This window comes from Lissotriton helveticus, chromosome 11 (genome assembly GCF_964261635.1).
Source record: "Lissotriton helveticus chromosome 11, aLisHel1.1, whole genome shotgun sequence".
In the NCBI taxonomy this organism is placed as follows: domain Eukaryota; kingdom Metazoa; phylum Chordata; class Amphibia; order Caudata; family Salamandridae; genus Lissotriton; species Lissotriton helveticus.
Genome location: NC_136072.1, coordinates 64,645,134 through 64,661,323, shown reverse-complemented (window position 1 = coordinate 64,661,323; position 16,190 = coordinate 64,645,134). Strand labels below are relative to the sequence as shown.

Sequence of the window (16,190 nt, the reverse complement as noted above, 5' to 3'; positions counted from 1 at the left end):
AAGAAGAAAAAAAACTCAAACTAAATTGAGAGTCAAAAAACTAAGACCCTTTACATTAAAGGCCCAATTGATCCAAGTGGTTGATAGCTTTTGTTACTTAGGCATTACTTTTAATAGCGGGGGCATTTGGTCACATGAAATGACTAATGTTAGAGGAAAAATGGGTAAAAGTGCTTTTGGAATTTTTAAATTTGCTTCCAAGCTGGGCTCAAGGCGCATATTTGATATGCTATACATTTATCGCCATAGATGTGTTGCGTTGGCCCTTTATGGGTCTGGGGTATGGGGACACTGCAATCATCAATCACTCCAAGTTGAAGAAAATTAATTCATTAAAAAACTCCTCTGTTTACCATCTTCTGCCTCTACCAGCCTGATACATCAGGAGGTTGGTCTGGAACATCTCACAGATCTTATTGGTCTTAGACCCCTGCTGGTATGGAGGTCTATCTGGCTCAAAGAACAGACCAGTTTTATGAGGAATATTATTAATGCTTGTCTTCGCCTGGACAAGTACAATTTGATTCCTTGGCTCAACTACATATGTTCCACATATGATGAGGTTTTTAAGCTAAATGTCCGTGATGACCCCCTTTGTGCTTTGGACATCCCAAAAAACGAGTTAAAACACCTGTACTTGAGGGCTAAGGCACAAAAGCGTTGTTCTGCCACTAGCCAGCTCTCTACTCTCCGTTTCTATAACACATATAATCTGGCTGAACCTGGTTTTGCTGAATATCTAAAAATGGTAACCATACGATCACACCAGTTTGTTCTTACCAGATTACGTATGGGTATAGTTCATTTGCTTGTTGCCTGTCCGCACATCCAACTTCACACTGTAGCCCCTTGTCCGTGTGACGGATCTTCCAAACAGAGCACCGTGCACTTTTTATTGATTTGCCCTTATTATCTACAACTCCGGATTATATACTTGAAACCACTTTTTAAAAAATATAAGGTATCCTCCGTGGAAACAGCTATGAGCCTTTTATTCGCACTTGCCAAACCTGAATCTATATCTTTTAGGAAAAGTATGTCCTTTTAACAGTATGTTGTAAAATTGTAAATGTAAACTGTAAATGTTGTGATATACAGCTGCACTTTTATGATTATTTTATAATGATCGAATAAAGTTTTTGAAATCGAAATATTGAGAGTAGTAGGACCGTTCCCTTTATTATCAGAATAATCGACCTATCTGTCAGAGGGGAGAGGAGTTGGCTTAATGGCTAGGGCGGTCGACTTCAAATCTGGGGATCAGAGAGTCTCGGTAAGGATGCACAACATCCTGCGATTCTAGGCAAATCACTTAGGGCCAGATGTAGGTGTCCAAATACCAGTCGGAAACGGCTGAAAATAGCGATTTTCGGACGTTTCCGACAGGTATTTGGACATTGATATGTAGGGGTAGCAAAAACATACAGATTCGGTAAATTTACCGAATCGGTAATTTTACAGATTCGGTAAAATTACCGATCGCTAAAATTACCGAATCTGTAATTTCGTATGTAGGTAGCACTTTAAACAGTGCTACAGGGCCTTAACAATTCGTTATTCACCATGACATACTATGTCATGGTAAATAAAGAATTCCTGTGTACATGCACATCTGTGCATGTACACCTGTGCCATACATACATGCCCTTAGGCATGTATGTGTGCCTTAGGGCATGTATGTGTGCCACATGGCACACAAGCTAGAATCAGGGGTGCAACAGGGTGTCAAAGTGACACCCTGTCCCCCTTGCAAATTCGGTAATTGTACCTAATCATTGACATTGAATCCTATGGGACTCAAGGCCCATAGGAATCAATGGCAATTACAGAATCGGTAATTACCGATTCATTAATTACCGAATCATACCGATTCGGTAATTAATTCGGTAAAATTACCTACATCCCGATTGCCAGTTCTTAAATACCGAATCGGTATGATTCGGTTTTTAAGAATCAGTAATCTGGGATTACCTACATCGGGCCCTTAATCTCCCCGTGCCTAACAAAAAATAAAAAATAAAATAAAATGTGTCCTCATGTAATGCAACTTGTGCTCGTGTAAAGCGTTTTGATACCTGATACCTTCGGGGCAAGTTTGCGCTATATAAAACTCTGTTAAAAAAAAAAAAATTAAAAAGAGGTCAGGTGTGTCAAAGCCCTGAAAAGACATGTTTGGTTGTTGTGTTGGACTTTACTATTGTCCATCTAGGTTCAATAAAAACTTAAAAGTTGTACAGCTGGCTCGAAAGCCTAGAACAGCTATCGATCCATGCCTTTTTGCAATTACTTCACGGAGTACACGTGTACACCCAGTTCGGATACATCAAGCCTGATTCAACACTAACCCCCAAAAACACTACTTAAAAGTTCATCACTGAGAGAACCAACTGAAGTAACCTCCCATGGCCAGCCTACACTGGCTCCCAGTAGCACCCTTCCCACTTACTTCCTGACCTCAGCGAGCTGCCTTCATCAAGAACAGTCCTTACGTCGATTCGAGGCAGCGGACCCCATTTCAATCATTGATCGGCTCCCATTGACTCAATGAAGTGCCTCAACTTATTTGAACTTTGAGGGGATCCACTTCCACTTGGCCAACCCTGTATCGACAGGCTGAAAAGATGCAATGGCAGCCGGGCGAGTCGCATGGTCTCAGTCTCTCTAAATAGACCCCACTTTGAGGAACGTTAGAATATTTTTGACTTATAATACATTTGAATCAGCTTATTCAGTTTATTGTACCTTGATTGCTACTATTTTTAACCTCAATCTATTTGCAGCTGGTGATGAATACATGTTATGCCGATCTGTGCTCAGTTTCAGTTCCTTGCTTGTATTGCACTGTGCTTGTTGTTTCCTTCATTCCTCAAGGACCTCTTTCAGGGCACTACCAGTCAGAGAGCCATGGAATAGTTCAGTAAGCTTTTTAAACCAGATCAGACTGTCAACAGTAGCTCAGGGTTTTGTATAAGTTATATTATGCCACATGTAATCTCTCGCCCACTCCTGTTCTGCCAGTGACTCCATCACATGACTTTTCAATTTACAGAATTTTTAAGCTACTTTTCCCTAAAGCAGACCAGGGGTTGCCATTTTGGTAGTAAGGGATTCTTCTTAATTAACTAAAGCCTCCCTTTCTTCAGCAGCCCAGAAGCTGGACACACTTGACTCGCTGGGCACGTTTACGCACACAGACCGGTTGGGCAGCCATTCAATGGAAGAATGCCCGCAGAGAAGGATGAAGGGCATATAATGGTGCATTCAATAAGGGGAGAAACTCGTCAAACGCAGGGGACCCAGTGGTGCCCTACTTTTGAATAATCCCAAGGGCTTCTCTGTAGCACCCCACCTCTCTCCTGATTTCCCCATTCAACTGTTTCTGAAAGAGCACTTCCCAGCAGCAGCCCAAAACTTGACCAACCAGTTTACAGAAGAAAAGAAAGCGCAGAAGCAAAGTACGCGACACCCTTACACTGCTGGATGGGATGTAAGAGGGGTGAGGGCAAACTTAGTACAGAGCAGGCAGGGAGGTAATAAAGCCACCCTATGGGCTGTTGGCATAGTTGGCACTCAAGGCACAGTAAATGCTATTATATGTCCCATGTGAGAGACGGAAGCTACTGACACTTCAATATGAAGCAGAATGGGGAGAAGAACGATCACGTAGCCACCTGATTTACGTCTATTGCTTGGATGTAAAGCGTCTATTGAAAATATATCAGTACCACCCTTTCTTTGATTTTTGTTAACAGGTTAACGTTTGCCCATTGCATTTTGTATTCTGTTAGTTATGTTGAGATGTCGTCATATGTTCGTACTAGGAAACGGATGATGTACGTATTAGAATGATTTTAAAGAATTTTGTATTGAATAAATGAATTTTTAATGACTTATTGTGTACACTGAGACCTTAATATCATGCTTGTGTGTTGCTAGGTCTGAAAGTTTTTATAGACGTATAGTTGCCTAGGGGGTTTCTCTTAAATTATGAGCAGTCCAGGGATACCACCTTTATAAAGAACGGCAAAAAGGGTAGACAAGGAACGACACACCGTAGGGCGGCGAAAGGGGCAGAACTACAATGTACTGCAGCATTTATATAGGACTGTCCCCGAGTGGTGCTGAAGCCCTTACCTACATGAGTAGCAGGCTACACCATGTATGTGGTGTGGTTGGAAGGATGTTGTCTTTGTTTTGATCCTATGTGGGAAGTGTTTCCGTGTTGTGCCTTATGACCATCGAGGTATGGCTAAAGTGGAATCGTACGCAGCGCTTAGCAGTGTGATGGATGAAGAAGTGACGCCATTGCATGGGACAGTGAGGAAGACAAGCCCACAATCCCACATTCATATGGGCGAGTGAGAAAGAAAGACAATGACACCTCCAAATGGTCTGGAGCAAAAGGACGGGCAGGTAATTGCATATTAAATAGGCCAGTGAGAGGGACAGACCAGTAATGGCACGGTCACCTGGGCTGTAGTGAGCATCAGGGAGATAATGCCATTTTTGTATGGACGCCTGAGGGGCAAATAGGTAAAGACACCACTATATGGACCCGCGAGATTGACAGGCAGAGAGTGACCCATTATATGGTCTGGTGTGTCAGAGAAATCGGAAATGTCATATTTATTGTGAGCTGCTGAGAGAAGCAGGTCAGAGGTAACACCACCAGATGGACCAGTGGGAGGCAGATTGGGGAAGACACCATTATATGGTCATTGTATAGACCAGTGTGAGTGGCAGACATACAGAGGTAACAATATAGAGCGCAGTAGGAAAGGGCGGTCGGTTACGACATGCCTGTAAGGGACAGGCTAAGAGGCTTGCATGTAGTGACAGCATTACAGGCAACAGTGTGGGGAGCAGGCAAACAGAAGCCCTGTGTTAAGAGGGAGTGTGAGGGGACAGACAGGCGATGATGCATTACAGACACGGGTATGAGGGCCAGGGAGATACTGGACCTCAAAAGGGCAGGTGTGAGAGTCAGGTAGGTAACTGGCCATTCGAAGGGTCTGTGAGGGAGGCAGGCGCGTAATGATACTTTTATAGGGAGCAGTGTGAGGAGCAGACAAATAGAAACAATGTTATGAGCCCCTATGGGGGGGCAGTTGGGTGGTGTTATTATAATGGTCGATGTAAGGTGCAGGTGGGTGCATGGGATGGAAGGAGGGGACAGGTGTTGAATTATTACAGACGGCGGACTAAGGGACAGACGCGTCAGGGTGCATTATTAGGGCAGGCGTGAGTGGCAAGCTCAAAACAGCTTCATACCAAACCGAAAAAACTCAATTATGTTGCAGTCCTTTGCAGTCAGCCAGCTGGAGTACAGGTATTTGAACACAGTGATGCTCCCCATCTCCTACACTGCCCTCTCGCTCATCCCTCTCCTCCTGCCCTCTCTCTCATCCTTAAACTGCCCTCTCCTCCACCCCCACCGTTTCAATCAGCCGTCCAGCCTGTGCTTTCACCCACAGCCCCTTTCTCAATCCAAATTCACCCTCTAACCCTGTCTTCACTCATATTCTGTAAAAGCATAGAAAAAAGTGGTGGTTGCTAAAATATTGCCACAAGTTAAACACATGAACCAGTACTTTAAAGCTATTTAGCACAAGAACATACTGGGTATATCTAAACAGGTGTAATATACACTGTGGGACAGTGAGTCCGAGGCCCCTTCAGCCATTGGCTGACCTCCTTGTCAGTGGCAGCTTTCTTCTCTCGCATCCTCACATATATTAGGTCGGTTCAGTGCCAGGAACTACTATGTAGAAGTGACTTTTCTGATATCAAAATCTATTTGTGCTTTTAGGCAATTTTTTCCCTTTTTATTAATACTTCTGTAGGGCTGGCAGCTCCCCAATGATAACAAAAACCACAGCAAAACAAGCACTAAGAAATCCAAAAGCGCTATTTGCCAAGGCTGCTTTGCAGCGCATACAAACAATGATTCAGTGAATTGCAGAAAAATGTATAAAGTGTTCCTGTTTTGCCAGCTACAGAAATACAGACAACAGCAAAAAGTATACGATTTTCCTTGTCGCTCAAATGAAAATGTTATAAACTGAGAACATTTTGCACACTGCTCATGTTGCACTCAAAAAAGCAATTTATATACATAGAGTGTGGCTCGTGAGACAAGTTGTAGTGTAGTGAGGAGGCCAAATAAACAACCGCAGGGCATAGGCTGGCTCTCGCTCACAGCTCAGATATCTAAAGTCACTCCAAAGGTCTCTTTCAGAGCATGGCCCACACAACCAATCTCAGCCTTGAGCTCACCACAGGGGCTGGTGGGAGGAGCCACAGAGGCCAGGACACCCCCACAGGTGCCAGAATCAGCGGCTGGCAGGGAATTGAAGATTCAGCCCTACGAAGGCTAGGGTATTGTATTGTAATTGCATTTATATAGCGCTTACTACCCCTGACGAGGCGTTGAAGCGCTTTTTCGGCGTGTAGCACGCTACTCCGGGACCCATAGAGGATAAGTGTTGAATTAGTATAGTGAAACCTGCAAGTACATTTTAAGTGGTGGATAGGTTAGTCAGTTATTTGGATTTGGAATGATAGCAGAAGGATAGAAGAGGAAGAAAGGTTTGTATTTATATAGCGCTTGTTACCCCTGATGGGGTGTTAAAGCACGCTACTCAGGAAGCCCATAAAGGATTAGTGGTGAATTAATATGGTGAAATATGAAGTAATTTCAGTGGTGGATAGGTTAGTCAGTTATTTGGAGTGAGAAGGTTAGCGGAGGGATAAAAGGGGAAGAAAGATTTGCATTCATATAGCACTTGTAACCCTGATGAGGTGTTGAAGCGCTTTTCTGGCGAGTAGCACGCCACTCCGGAACCCATAAAGGATTAGTGGTGAATTAGTATAGTTGAATATGGAATTTGAGAAGTGAACATGTTAGTCTGTTAATTTTGATTGAAAAGGATAGTGGGGGGATAGGTGATCTAGACATGTAAAAGCGCCCCATGCTGTGAGCAGGCAGACAGACAGACTGGTAATAAATCGGACACCACATTACTGGGAAATAACGGGGGGTGGAGGGGGGAAACATGGAGCGGGGGGGGGGTAAGAAGGGAAAAGAAGATATCAGAGGCAGACCAGTGGCAGCCTTCCATCCTCTTACAGAGGAGACAACATCATAACAGCGACTGAGGGGCATGAGAGAGTAACAAAGTCCCAATCATCTATTAATGCAGAGGAGAGACGGGCGGGTAATACCCAGGGCCACTGGAATTATGCGGCAAGAGTGGGCCAAATTATGAGGCAAAGTTGAGTAAATTATGCAGCAAAAAATGGCAAATTATGTGGCACAATGTGGCCTATTTTGTAATAGTATTGTTTCATTATTTCACAATTTTTAAACTTGGTAACACTATGTGGGCATGGGCTGCACCTTATCAGTACCAGTTTAACATCCAACTATAGCAATAAGCAACAGAAAGGTGACCAGCCCAGCTTTACAAAGGGCCAGCCACTGCACGGCAACACGTGTGGTCGCATTTATAGTAACTTTTGAACTGTTTTAACTAGAAACAACCTTTTTTGGGTTAAAATCTGCAGATAATGGATTATGCGGCAAATGAGGCAAATCTATAATCATGCGAAAATCGCCAACGGACGCGCAATCGCACAATTTCAGGGGCCCTGGTAATACCCCAATGTCCTTATAGTGCTAAAGAGAGATAAAAACGACAGGTTATGTCTTCATCCCTTGAGCACGGAAAGAAGAAACAGGTCATGGATGGCTGCGCCCTCCCTCCAGAGCCAGTGAGAGGCCTAAAGGCGCGTGACGGGCAGTGGTTTGATTTTTTTTCCAAGTATTCCTCCCATTATTATATTTAACTTGTAAGGGGCACAGCTACCTGCAGTGGGTTTCCCGGCGCCAAGGGACAGATTGAAAGGAAGAAAAAAGAACAACCATAAAGGCCTTACAGGGCTATGCCTTCTCCCCACGAGAGTGCCCAGGAGAGGTGGTAATAACCACCACCGTCCAGTGCCCATGAGAAGCGGGCACGGACCACTCCCTTATGTGGCCCAGAGATGGGTACTGACCCTGCTCCCACTGAGTGTCCACACAAAGGCGTGAAATGGCCCCAGTTGCACCTGCAGGGCTAGAAGCAGGCGAGGCCCTATGCATTACATAGTGCCGATGGGAAATGTCGCCTACCTCTCACAGTGCCCTTCTGAGATGGCAGAGTCCCCAGAAAAAAACAGAACAAAGCGACCCCCTTCAAAAGAAAATACATGAGAGGCAAGAAATAAACACAGGCCCTTCCAGGGACCCAGACGGAAAACATTCAGTAGCCACGCCATAGCCAAGTGTCATGGCGGCTTGCTGGGGCCCTGGAGTTCACTCGAGGGCTGACAGGTGATAGCGCCTAGAGGCAGGGGCCCCTCGGGAGGGCAGCATCGCTCTACTTACAGTGGCGGGCGGGGCTCTCCACCTCCGTGTAGCCGTGCGCGGTGTGCTGGGGGCCCCGGGCGGGGCGCACACTGTTCTCATCCCGGGGGCTGGTCCCTCGCTCCGTCCGGGCCCCTGGGGGGGCTGGCGGGGTCCGGTTCCGGTTGCCGAAGCACAACACCACCACCATTGTGGAGGCCCGTCACCCATAGGGGGTAGAGGAGAGGGTTAGAGGTGAAGCGTGGCCCTCGGGGCACTGGGGGCCCCCAACGCCTCCACCCAGTCACGTTAAGAGTCCAGGGGGTGGTGCTTGAAGGCTCCTCGAGTGGCACCAGCGGGCACCCACCCGCAGGAGACCAGGGGGGTATTTACAAGATTGCTTCTGAGGCCTCCCTGGGAAGTAAGGAAGCCAGGAGTCGGGCATCACCCTGAATGTGTGGAGAGCAAGAAAGAGTGGCCAGGGGTGACTCCACTTCCTGCCACAGCCCCCGCTTGCCCGCTTTTCCAGTTGGCAGCGCCTGGCAGACCCCCACGTTCTTCTCCAGTCTTGGGTAGCTCAGCGGGCAGTGCCTGGCAGACCTTCGACTTTCTTCTGCCGTATTGGCCAGTGCCTGGCAGACCCCCCACTCTCTTCTGCAGTCTTGGCAGTGCAAGGCAGACCCCCACTCTCTTCTCCAGCCTTGGGTAACTCAGCTAGCAGCGCCTGGCAAACCCTCAACTCTCTTCTCCAGTCTTGGCTAGCTCAGCGGGCAGCGCTTGGTAGACCCCCGCTCTCTTCTGCACTCTTGGCCAGTGCCTGGCAGACCCCCTCCCTCTTCTCCAGTCTTGGGCAGCTCAGCTGGCAGCGCCCACTCTCTTCTCCAGTCTCGGGTAGCTCAGCGGGCAGTGCCTGGCAGACCTTCCACTCTCTTCTCCAGTCTTGGGCAGTGCCTGGCAGACTCCCACTCTCTTCTCCAGCCTTGGGTAGCTCAGCTGGCAGCGCCTGGCAGACCTTCGACTCTCTTCTCCAGTCTTGGGTAGCTCAGAGTGGCTATCCTCCACTCCCCGCTGCTGCCGCAGGGTGGCCAGGTGGCAGTGCCCGGGATCCTTTCGCTCTCAGGGTGAGGTGATGGGTCGCACTGCCCAAGGTTTCTATAGATGCCCTCCAAACCCCACCGGAGGAGACCAGTCCATGCACAGGTGAGTTTCTGAAGTCAGCGCGGTAAAACCACCCGAGCCAGCTGCCCCGTGGGTTGAGAGGGCATCAGAGTCTGAGCGGCATGCCCAGCTCGGCTGACACGGGCTCGTCGCGGGCACGCTCCGGTGCTCAGGGTCACACAGAGACGACCTGCTGCCGGGAAGGGCCAGGGCTCACACGCCCGAGTCCCTCTGCCCCTCTCTGGGGGTGCCAAGGCACCCGCGGGCTCTGTGCCCCCGTGCAGTCCAAAGCCCCAGGCTGGCACGCCGCTTCATGGGGAGGGGTTAGGGCATCGTGTGCAGGGCACAGCTCTCCTGCTGCTCCGTCCTCTGCCTCACTGCTCAGTGGCACCCCAGGGCAGTCCCGCCTCCCAGGGCGGCCGGGGGAGGGTCGCTGGGCAACTGGGAACAACAGACCAGCCTCCACTGGTAACTGGTACACGCCCTCTCAATCGCTGCCCACTCCAGCCGCTGCCAGGTGCGCACAGGTGCCCGCAGTCTCACCGAGACAGCCTTACAGCTTTATTTAATCGAGCCAGAAACATACACCAGTCCCTACTGGGCAACTGGCAGGGGCGGGGCACTGAAGCCCAGGCCCTGTGACTGGCTGCTGCCGCCCCAGCCCGCCAGGCTCCTCCCCAGGTGCCTGCTGTCTCAGCCGGACTGACGCCTTCACTTAAGAGACATGCAGCCATGAAAACACCAACTTCACAGGCAGAGTAGGGACACGTGACAGGGTCTGGGGGCACAGGGTGGGCACTTCAGACTCAGCAGCTACCTGCGTCTCAGGTGAACCGACACCTTAAAGAGACACACCCCCCAGCAGTCTATGGAGACTTTGCTCAATGTGTTGTCCCACAGGGACACCTTTAAGTGTCAATTCCAGAAATATGCTCAGTCCTCCCCTGGTCTGAGGCCAGGTCACTCATGAACACAGAGGGCGACAACTCTTAACTAGGAGTCTAGCGAACTCTGAGGGGAAGCAATGCTTAGTCAGCAGGGGCCACGACGCTACTCGCCAAATAACTAACCCTGGGCGAAGAACTACGCTCCGTTCGCGGAGCTTGCGGAGTTTCGGCAACTCCGCGTTCTACGGAGAACGCGAAGCTGTCGATAACTCCGCGATCCGGTGCGTAGCGTAGTTCTCGCGCGCTGAATAACATTATCGCGTGCGCGGCAATGGCTTACCTTGGCCCGTCGCGACCGCCTGGGTAGGTTCGCGCGATATTTGACGCGATCACGCACTTTTGTAGTGCGAACGAGAAGATGAGTTCCCGAACATGTCTTACACAACGCGAACACGTTACTTGGGACCCGGAACAGGAAATAAGGGAACGCAAGCGGGCGGGACAAACCTCTTGGGTAACTTAGCGCGCTAGCTATCTCGAGCATGCAGGCAGCGCCCCGAACACGCGCACCGCGCTCCCGAAGACGAAAAACGGCGCGCGAACGGGTCTAGCAAGCAACTACGCATGTCCGCGGAGCTACGCGTAGGTCGCGGAGTGCAAGTGCGTCTTCGCGTAGCTCCGCGGAGTGCGGCTCCGCGAACTACGCCCAGGGTTACAAATAACCAGGCAACCTCCGTTAGTGTGGGACAACGACGTCCCACATAGGGTTGTCCCACATAGACAGTAAAAAGGATGAGATGGTGATAAAACAGGGGCTTGAAGCAGCGTTAAGTGTGCCTTAACATGAAGTGGATACAATGGATGCACATTAGTAATGACATGTATTCTATCTCCTTTCAGGTTGCCATCGGGTCACGTGGCTTAGGCCAGTGCAGGGAACCTTGGTCAATTTTCCTTGTGGACTGCAGAGGCTACTTGCCCAGAGCCACCTTAGCAGACAGGCAGCAAAAGCGAGTCTTCAGTTCTGCTGGGGCAGCATGGGGCAACCACTGCTTGGGTGACCTACGCCAGTTCGTCAAGAAGGTTGCAGGCAAGGGGGCTACAGCTGCCTGCAGTCGTCATCCGCCATATTAGTCGCAAAGATTGGTAATGTTGGAAGGAGAATATTTTTTTGAACTTTAGGAGGGAAACCCCGTGATTGGCTGAGAGATGTCCGGGCTTGGCCTTTGTGGGGTTCCATGTCATCCTAGGGGGGAATCTGGAGGCTAGACTGGTTTGCTAAGAGACTGGATGAATTAACCCCTTGGCTGCTGGGGCTATTCCCCTGCTGTGCAGGGGGGGCGCGCACAGCGCCCCGGTGCTCATGACGATGTCAGCTCGTCATGAGCCACGGCGCTCGTGTGCTCATGACGAGCTGAGCTCGTCACGCCCACGCCCGTTTAATGGAACGCTCAGCACAGCAGGAGAATTATCCCCGCGTGCAAGCGTTCCACAGGCCATGACGAGCTCAGCTCGTCATGAGCACCGGAACACCGTGGAACCTCGAAATGCCAAAGACAATTCCTTGTGGTTGCCTCCTGGTGAGTTGTTCTTCCCATGGATAGGGTTCATTTGTATCCAGCCAGTCGCTTTGTGGGGACCCTGCGTGGTGTTCCAACAAGATCGAGAGTCATAGCCGGAACATATCTTTCCTTGTTACGAAGACGGAGATATAATATAATCCCTGAACCCTGACTCTCGGCGCCTTTATCAATATACGCCTAGGACTACAATAGAGTATCTGTCGTACACCGGTTTTCCAACTCTTTGTAAACCAAATCTTCACCCGGAAGTTATCAGTATAGATACGGGAAAAACATCAGCACCATAATTTAGCTTAGACGTAAAAGATCGTCAATTGAGTAGCTGCAACCACTATTTGGGAACGTTATCACGTTACGCAAATATCCATCCTTCACGATACTACAATTAAAAAACCATCTATGTATGGCTCTGATCATCACGCCATACGTCAGTTATATCTAGTTTTATCTCCAAGAAATAAGGGGTGACATCTAGCAACTCTTTTCTGCTAACATACGGGTTGGATATATTTCTTGTCCCCTGCAATACACGGCCACCTGAGGAAGGCTAACTGGCCGAAACGCGCGTTGTGAACTACTTTGCCGTATTGCCTATATCACTTGTTTTGTTATGTCTAATGTCTGTTTGTAAATGGTTTTAACTTTATATGCTTATGAACTGCAACCCAGTCATATGATAAAAGTATATACATAAAAAAGAAACAAAGATATATATGTATATAACACTATTGTTACACAAAGATGAAATACTTCTAAAAAAAGAAAAAAATATATATTTTTTTAATAAATAAAGTAAAATAACTTTATATAATTGGTCTTTTTGGGTGGTGAGATTACTTACCTTTGACAGTTACTACCATAATCAACAGTGGTGGGTACTATAGTGTTTTATAATTTTCTGTATATTCACTTGACTAGAGACCTTTCTCAAACTGACTAGGGTTCATTTGTCTATCCATGGCAACAAATAGTCTGTGAAGAATTTGGTGGCATTCTTAATTTATGGCATAGCTCACAATACAAAGATACACCATTTGGGAAGGAGCTTCTTAATATTTCACGGTTAAAGACGATCCCCCATGGGTACATTAGGGGGGTACATTGCCCCATGGGATGGAGTCCATCCCTCAGACAGCAGCCACATTCTTTTTGTGGAGAATCTTGTGGCATTGGGAATTCAAACTTTATCTCAACACTGATACACCAGTTTTGGGGGAGGCCTGGCTGGTCGGGGAACCACCCAGGCCTGTGGCGGGGAAGGAGTCATGTTTGTTCACAAAACAGGTGGGCAACCTTGGCATCAATAATTGAAGTGCTGGCGAATTCCGAATTAGGAAGCCTTTGGCTTAAAACTGGGGATGGGGTTGCCGTGGCGGTGTAGAGAAGGGGTTGGGACTCCCGCTACAACGATTGTCCTTAGTCTCTCACGGTACTCCATTACATGGCCCCAGAGGATGTCGGGGTTGGCGTCTGTGCCTGGGGTTCAAGGTATGGCCTGGTTGCCCAGGCCCATGCCCATTGGGTGACAGGGGGGATCCCTTTGGCTCTGGCATGGTTATTCTGGGGGTCCAGTTTTCATGCTGGCCACGCTCCCTCTATCTTGAGGGGGGCAGGTGAATTTGCCTTGTGATTTGCAACTTGCGGAATGGGGACCACAGTCCAGAATCATTTGAAATAGTCAATTTCATGGTGCCTGGGGGTGGCCAGCCAGCACTCCTTTTGAGGATCTGTTGCTAGGAAAGGAAATGTATTAGTTCAAAGTCTCTTGATGTACATATTTTAAATGTCTGTGAAAGCTTGAATAATCAAATAATTTTGTTGATATAAAATGTCGTTTTTATGCCGATTGTAATAAATACAGCCTGAGAGTGGTATATTCTCTAATGCAGTGATGGTGTCTGCGTGCCTCTGTCTCCCTTAAAGGAATTCCCATTTGAGGGGAGGGTTGATTTGGTAGGTCTCGGGCCGGTCCCCCACCTGTTGGATTCAGCGGTGTAGTAATTGCATTTATATAGTGCATACTGCCCGGGAAGATGCGTTAAAGTGGTATATGCGGTAGCACACTACTGTGGAGCCCAAGGTTACTAGTTAAGCCAGTGGTTATTTTTGTTGGTTTTCTTGGTTGTAAAGATTAGGCATATGGACTCCATTCATTTACCTGGCTAAGAGAAAGGATCCCCTTGTTGTCCATTAACAGTATAACAATATACTCAAAATGCAAAGGACATGTAAAGAAAACTTTTATGTATTATTTCTTATAAATTCAATTTATTCATATATAGTTAAAAAATACAAATGATGCATATCATCAAATCAAAACAGTAATACACAATATAAAAGACTCATACACAATCAATTATGACCTGCATAATTAAAACAACAGACAGAAATGTGTACAGCATAACATTTGTTTGATACTAGATGTACATTCCAAATCCCATTTCACCACTTAGTTATATACAGAGATGAAATTAGTATTATAAATTCAGTGCTGGATTCTTGAATTGTACAGGATAAAAAAGCGTCGACGCGTTTCGATGGAACCTGTGGTTTTTATCCTGTACAAGTGTGTATGTGTATGAGTCTTTTATATTGTGTATTACTGTTTTGATTTTATGATATGCATCATTTGTATTTTTTAACTATATATGAATAAGTTGAATTTATAAGAAATAATACATTAAAGTTTTCTTTACATGTCCTTTGCATTTTGAGTATATTGTTATACTGTTAATTGACATCAAGGGGATCCTTTCTCTTAGCCAGGTAGTTTTACCTCAATTCCCTTGAGTTTTTTAAGGGGTACCTCTCTTGTTTTATACACTCCATTCATTTACATCAGCCTTCCAGAGATAAAAGAGGGGGGTCGGGGGCTTTAAAGGTGGGGTGTGTGGGCAGTCTGCAGAAACACAACAGCAGAAACGAAAAACATGCTTGTGACTTGCAGAAGGCGACACGGGGAGAGAGTAAGACGTGGTGAGGATGGAAAGTAAGGGGGCGTCGTCTGATAGATAAAGGAAAATGGGGCAACAGATCGTTCTAAGACAAGGTGTGGTTTCATGCATGGTGTGAGGAATACTGTGGAAGGAACCAGGCAGAGATGGCATGCATTCTGAGGATGTAAAACCAGGAAGATAAAACATTATTTGGAGGTGACATAGCGCCCTGCACGGTAGCACATGTACAGGGGGCACCATCATCATGTGTGTGTGTGTGGGGGGGGGGGTTCCTGGCCTGCATTCAGGCAGATAGCATGACAGGGATATGTCAAATTATGTAGGGAAACAACGCCTACACCTCAACAGAAACAGAACTACAATATACCCCTGGCGATGGGCACTGCCACTCCACCCCGTGCCCAGCAGCAGCAGAGACGTTTTAAGGCATGGGCAAAGTGGGCTGTGGCCCAGGGCCCCAGCCTTTCAGGGGCGGCCCTTACAGGTCCAGCTCTATCAGAGTCTTGCCCTAATGACCTTAAATAACTCTTTAAAAATTGTTTTAAATACTGTTTTCCTTTAATTTATGTTTTAATGTCGGTGATGTGTGAGCTCCTATTACAGGAATATTGCAGAGAAATGTTGTGTTTATGCATGTTTCATACAACATCCATAAAAAGTTGCTTTTAGATCAAAACAGGGCCTCACATATGAGAAATGGGTAGGCATCACAGAGATTGTTTGCAGTAATATTAGTAAGCTGCTGCTGTGTTACAGTATTAAAAACACAAGTCATTACCCCTAATATTAGATGTAAACACAATTAAAATGTGGACGAGTGTGTCTGTGCACCATCAGTGACCTGGGCAAAGAGGGGATGAAAGAGCTGAAATTGGAGTATAAATCCAAAGCTTTTCTGAACAAGGGCTCCCAAAATCTGTAAGGCCCAGGGCCCCCAAAATCCTTAAAAGGTGGCTGGCAGCGCGTGGAGGGGGCAGTGCTCTCCGAGCCGCGGGTGGGGTGTGAGCGGGACACAGGCCGGGCCCACCCTCTGCGGGGCAGCAGGAATGCGCCTTTATTGACATAAACAGTGCTGCCATCTACAGGCGACTGGAGGTTCTGCACCGGGAACTGGACGCCCGAGCTGTGTCTAGAATGCAGGGGAGCACAGAAGAAACGGAGAAAAACAGCACTAACTTCACGGTGTGATTAATGTATGCGTGGTATAGGCAAACTGCAC

The 16,190-nt window shown here is 47.5% G+C and overlaps 1 protein-coding gene across 2 annotated transcripts in view; it reads right to left on the bottom strand.

Moving 5' to 3' along the window:
* The window catches only part of DVL3 (dishevelled segment polarity protein 3), a 449,584-nt gene that overhangs the window by 97,568 nt on the left and 335,826 nt on the right, over nt 1-16,190 (bottom strand). Inside the window, exon 1 of one of the 2 annotated variants that reach the window (XM_078667337.1) lies at nt 8,429-10,122. The exons of the other annotated variant lie outside the window; for it this stretch is intronic. Coding sequence (XP_078523463.1) covers nt 8,429-8,597 — 169 coding nt within the window. The 5' untranslated portion in view covers nt 8,598-10,122. Of the gene's footprint in view, nt 1-8,428; nt 10,123-16,190 lie in introns of those variants that run through there. 2 annotated transcript variants of the gene reach the window in all.